Source organism: Rhinopithecus bieti, unplaced genomic scaffold (genome assembly GCF_001698545.2).
Source record: "Rhinopithecus bieti isolate Rb0 unplaced genomic scaffold, ASM169854v2 scaffold_5022, whole genome shotgun sequence".
NCBI classification, from domain to species: Eukaryota; Metazoa; Chordata; class Mammalia; order Primates; family Cercopithecidae; genus Rhinopithecus; species Rhinopithecus bieti.
In genome coordinates this window covers 3,636,583-3,642,775 of record NW_016804965.1, presented here as the reverse complement: position 1 = coordinate 3,642,775, position 6,193 = coordinate 3,636,583, and the positions used below count along the sequence as shown (strand labels likewise).

The window sequence follows — 6,193 nt, the reverse complement described above, 5'->3', positions numbered from 1 at the left end:
AAAAAAAAAAAAAAAAAAAAAAAAAAAAAAAAAAAAAAAAAATTACTGCACTTGAAAATGAACTACTCAGATTATATACAATTATTACTGATACAGATACCAGAAAGTTATGTATTGCAAACTCAAAAAGAAGAGACTGTAATGTTACAAGCAAAAGCTTCCTGAATAGGAGGTTAGTCAAACTGTTTTATATAAGTGCCCTAAAAACAGCTTGTGCTTTTAAAGTCCAGTACCAGAATACCGTTTAATAAAATAAATTGATGTTATGATTCAAGTATATAATTCTTTCTGGTCCCTGGTTTACTTCAGGGAAAGGATTAGACTGTGTGTGGCAAAACAGTTCTTGATTCATGGTTGAACACCACTGTATTCTCTGAAGGTTTATAAACCAAGCCATAAAAAAAAAAAAATGCACGTTGCCTTGTACCTATATATTTGGATTCAATTTATATATTCCTAGCTCATTGTCAGTGAGTGACAATGATTAATCTTACTGTAAATATTTTGTGCTAACCACTATGATAGGTGCTTTGATCTTATTATAGAGACACTTATATAGCTAAGAGAGATCTTTTTGTGGCAAGAGTTTTATTTGGGCTTTTTATAGTGGATATTATTACGTATGATTATATAGTGATTTTGATAAATAATACAGCCTAAAAAACAATTCAGACACTAATTTCATAGCTGTAGTCCACTGATTTTTTTCCCCTCTGATGATTATACAGCCAAATCATTAAAATTCCAGATATCCTTCTGAAAGGTTTTGTATTTGTTATTATTTGGTTTTTTATTGCTTGATGGTAGAAATTCCTTCAGTACTGTTTAGTGAAATTATTTTATAATGAGACACACATGTTTAAAACGGTATCTTAATCTAATAATAGAGTTGGGGGAACATGAAAAGGGTCAACTTTTCTGTAGTTTTAAAATTGCAGATGAGCTTTTCAAATAATAGACTAGTCTATATGTAGAATTTTATGATACTGTATACAGTTATAATTAACTTAAAATTTTTTCCATTATAGACTCCACGTTTTGCAAAGATCAGTTTTGCCTCAGAGTCAACAAACTCTTCAGATTGGTTCTGGTGTGTCCTGTGTTTACAAGTCAGTGGAAATTAAGCACAGCACATACAAATTGAGAAGTCAAATAAGGAAATGAATTACTTCCCTTGACGGCTCTAATTTTACTTGTAAGTTAAATTCAGAGTTAGCTTAAAATCATTTAAATGTTTAATTACAAAACAGAATTTAAGTAGCATAGAAAGTCAGTATTACATGATTAAAAGTTTTCAGCACATACTTAAACATTTGATCTAGTATTTAATATGTTTTAGTTGCATATTGGTTCTACCAGAGAACACGTGATAAGCCCCACTATGTGTCTGTGACATTACTTCAGGCAGTTTACATGAACACTGCAGAGGTATTATATTGCATTTTACATAACCAAAGACTTGACTTGTCTGGCATACATTTTTGTTTTAATGGTGAGTATATTTCCAAAGACAAGGACTTGGTCAATATGGGAAATTATAGAGCTTCTTTGGATGCCAGAATAATTGTTTTCTCTCATCATTGGAAACATTCCTGAGGTTCTTGGCTATCGCCCTGGGCCTGGAAATTGAGTTAAATCTCTCCACTGAAGATTATAGGATTAGAAACAAAAACGATGGTTCCGTGCAGATAAGGTTATATGTAGCCTTTGACCTCATTGCTGATTATTAATTTTTCTTAACTATTTGTATAATATTATACCTTTCACTTTGGCTCTTTTTAAAGCCTTCAGTGTGAATAATATGTCACAATGAGTCTTAATATGCACATAAAAGGCACATAAGAAAGAGAATATCATGTAGTTTGGAAAACTAAGCATTTTGTAAGCAAATATGTTCTTTTATTCTGGTTTCCTGTTATGAATTCTGTAAGAAATTTATGAGTAACATAGTCTATCACGATGTTCATATAACTGAAGAGAAATTAAATATAAAGAATATTATTCAACTTTTGTGAATTGCAAGTAGATAGCACTCCAACTCCAAATCATCTTTATATGTGATATAAACCGATAAACCATGAAATAATTTCCATTAAAAGATCTCAATACGAAAAGAAATAGTAATTTGATTTAGCATATATATACTTTTAAAAGCATCTACAATCTGGCACTTCGTGAATACAAGTTTCTGTTGTTTATAGTTGCAAATTTTGTCAAAGTTTTGATTTTTCAGTGTCTTGAGATTTTAAAAGGTATCATTAAAAAGGATAATATGCAATATATAAGAATTTGGGTTGGAATACTTTTTTTGAACTCCATAAGTTTGGCAGATTTTTAAACAGTTTATGTACCATGGGCATGGTTATATTCAATCCTGTTGGGATTTTAACAATCTACTGAAATTAGTAACCAAATTATCTTTTGTTGTTTTTTTGTTTGTTTGTTTTGTGTTTTGAAAAGGGCTAAAGCCCATTTTTAGGTTGGTGTGGGCAGAAAAGTGAAAAGAGAATGCTCCACTTTAACCGATGTCAGCATCTGAAAAGATAACACAGAAATGTTTTCTAGTATACATGTTAAAACGGATAAACACGCACAGCGATTTCTTTCAAGAACCTTTGCACTTGCAGAATTAAGGAAGTCATGGTATTCAACCCACTCTCTTGTTGGAGACAAAAATATTATCCTGATGGGACCTCCTGGTGCTGGGAAAACAACAGTAGGCAGAATAATAGGTCAGAAACTAGGTTGTTGTGTCATAGATGTAGATGATGATATCCTTGAAAAAACCTGGAATATGAGTGTGTCTGAAAAATTACAGGATGTTGGTAATGAGCAATTTTTAGAAGAGGAAGGAAAAGCTGTGTTAAACTTCTCTGCATCTGGAAGTGTGATTTCCCTTACTGGATCCAATCCAATGCATGATGCTAGCATGTGGCATCTGAAGAAAAATGGAGTAATTGTATACCTGGATGTACCTCTACTAGATCTAATTCATCGTCTGAAATTAATGAAGATAGATAGGATTGTAGGTCGGAATTCTGGAACATCTATGAAAGACTTACTTAAATTTAGAAGACAGTATTATAAGAAGTGGTATGATGCTCGTGTTTTCTGTGAAAGTGGGGCTTCCCCAGAGGAGGTAGCTGACAAAGTGCTGAATGCAATTAAAAGATACCAAGATGTGGACTCGGAAACATTCATTTCAACAAGACACGTTTGGCCTAAACACTGTGAACAGAAGGTTTCAGCAAAATTTTTTAGTGAAGCTGTAATTGAGGGGTTGGCTTCTGATGGTGGACTCTTTGTTCCTGCGAAAGAGTTTCCAGAATTAAGCTGTGGGGAGTGGAAAAGCCTAGTAGGAGCAACCTACATAGAAAGAGCACAGATACTGTTGGAAAGATGTATCCATCCTGCAGACATACCTGCTGCCAGGTTGGGAGAAATGATTGAAACTGCTTATGGGGAAAACTTTGCCTGCTCAAAAATTGCTCCTGTCAGGCACCTTTCAGGCAACCAGTTCATCCTGGAGTTGTTTCATGGACCAACAGGATCATTTAAAGATTTGTCTTTACAGCTTATGCCTCATATTTTTGCACACTGTATCCCACCAAGTTGCAATTATATGATACTGGTAGCTACTTCAGGAGACACAGGGAGTGCAGTCTTAAATGGTTTTAGTCGTCTTAATAAGAATGATAAGCAAAGGATAGCTGTGGTCACATTTTTTCCTGAGAATGGAGTAAGTGATTTTCAAAAAGCACAAATAATTGGCAGTCAGAGAGAAAATGGATGGGCAGTGGGTGTTGAGTCAGATTTTGATTTTGCCAGACAGCTATAAAAGAATTTTAATGATTCTGATTTTACTGGCTTTCTTACTGTGGAATATGGAACAATTTTAAGTTCGGCTAATTCCATAAACTGGGGCCGACTACTTCCGCAGGTAGTTTATCATGCTTCCGCATATCTCGATCTTGTTAGTCAAGGATTTATTTCTTTTGGAAGCCCAGTCGATGTCTGTATTCCCACAGGAAATTTTGGTAACATATTAGCAGCAGTGTATGCCAAAATGATGGGAATCCCGATTCGAAAATTTATCTGTGCCTCTAATCAGAACCGTGTTTTGACTGATTTTATAAAAACAGGACATTATGATCTAAGGGAAAGAAAATTAGCACAGACTTTTTCACCGTCGATAGATATTCTCAAATCTTCAAACCTAGAACGACATTTGCACTTGATGGCTAATAAAGATGGACAACTAATGACAGAATTATTTAATCAATTAGAAAGTCAGCATCACTTCCAGATAGAAAAGGTTCTAGTTGAGAAACTTCAGCAGGATTTTGTAGCTGACTGGTGCTCTGAGGGAGAGTGCCTAGCAGCTATTAACTCCACCTATAATACTTCAGGGTATATTTTGGATCCACACACTGCGGTTGCAAAAGTGGTTGCAGATAGGGTGCAAGACAAAACTTGCCCTGTGATTGTCTCATCTACAGCCCATTACTCAAAGTTTGCACCTGCTATCATGCAGGCTTTAAAGATTAAAGAAATCAATGAGACTTCATCGAGTCAGCTGTATTTACTGGGTTCATACAATGCATTACCTCCACTGCATGAGGCTTTATTAGAGAGAACAAAACAGCAAGAGAAGACGGAGTACCAGGTCTGTGCAGCTGATGTGAATGTCTTGAAGAGTCATGTGGAAAAACTTATCCAAAATCAATTCATATGAAAGCTTTCAGAGTAAATTTTTTTTTCTGGCTATAAGCATGCAATAATAAATCTCAAACACTGATTTGGAGTACAGTAGCATTTTGTCTTTTATGTAAATATCTCTATATCTGTTTGGAATTTCAATAGTCTGATCTCTAGGGCTGACATTAGACCTCCATGGCACCTCCTCAGATCTTTAATGTAGAAGTGACAAAAGTTAACAGTGCACGGACCTTTGAGCTGTCATGCTTTGCCTTGTGCTCATGTGGGGTATATCAGTTTCCACTCCCACACCCTCACTGTTACGTGGACCAAAATGTCTGCTATACTATTTGGCAATTAAAATATTTAAGCCCAGTTTTCAGATACTACATCTGTAACTAGTGAATAGTTCTCTGTTGATTAGAAAGTTAATTTACCACTCAAAATGGCTAATTTGAATGGAGGAAGTAGTCAACTCTTCTATTAGGATTAGGGCCAGTGTTTTGTTTTGTTTTTGTTTGGCGCAGTTTCAGCTCACTGCACCCTCCGCCTCCTGGGTTCAAGTGATTCTCCTGCCTCAGCCTCCCAAGTAGCTGGGATTACAGGCATGCACCACCATGCATGGCTGAATTTTTTATTTTTAGTAGAGGTGGGGTTTCGCCAAGTTTTCCAGGCTGGTCTCGAACGCCTGACCTCAGGTGATCCACCCACCTCGGCCTTCCAAAGTTCTAGGATTACTGGCGTGAGCCTCTGCACCTGACTATGGCCAGTGTTTTTAACCCTCCTCAAATTCCATTTTGGACTACAACTAATGTGTATCTCACACTGTCCAAATTAAATATGTACTCTGTCCTTCACTCTCTTTTGGATGTTTATGGTTGGGGTGATGATGTTTGAACATCAAGACATAACTGAAGTCCAGGATGAAACACTAAGCAGAACTATTTAGAAGTGAATACAGAAATAAAATGATCTATTTCAAGAGGAAAGTTTTCCAAAATTAAGAGTACTTGAGTAGTCTCAATAGGAGGGTATTTGTAGACAGCAGTTTCACTATATTATTTGGAGTGAATTCTTAGCGTAATTTGTTGTTTCTTCAGTGAACATTGTATTTTTCTGGCAGCTGAAACTGCACACAACTGATACATGTATTTAATTTGTATTCCTTTGTAGTAGTACATTTTAACCATGATTTATGTTTGCGAATTTACTGGATGTTTTCTTTCTGAATTAAAGATTGTCAAGACCAATTAGTGTAATGGACTACTGTCAACCACAAGATGGCATTCCTAACATAATTTGTCTTTGATAACATTGAGTTTCATATTCTTGGAGAACAACCTCCAAGAAGAAATATATTGAAAGTTGTAATGAAGAAAACATTTTAATAGTTTAATAAACGAGAAATTTGTTTTAAATTTTTTTAAAAAATTAAACCAATTGTATATTAGCACCAGATCTCTGGCTTAGCTTCTAAAAAGGAGGTTCTAAAACC

General features: G+C 35.2%; 1 protein-coding gene across 1 annotated transcript; it reads left to right on the top strand.

Annotated features, from left to right (window-relative positions):
* Nucleotides 1–2,508: 2,508 nt before the first annotated feature.
* THNSL1 (threonine synthase like 1) lies at nucleotides 2,509–5,948 on the top strand. Its single transcript, XM_017870801.1, is given in 2 exon segments — nucleotides 2,509–2,543; nucleotides 2,545–5,948. Coding segments are annotated over 2 exon segments (2,226 nt in total). The 3' UTR covers nucleotides 4,736–5,948.
* Nucleotides 5,949–6,193: the final 245 nt, after the last annotated feature.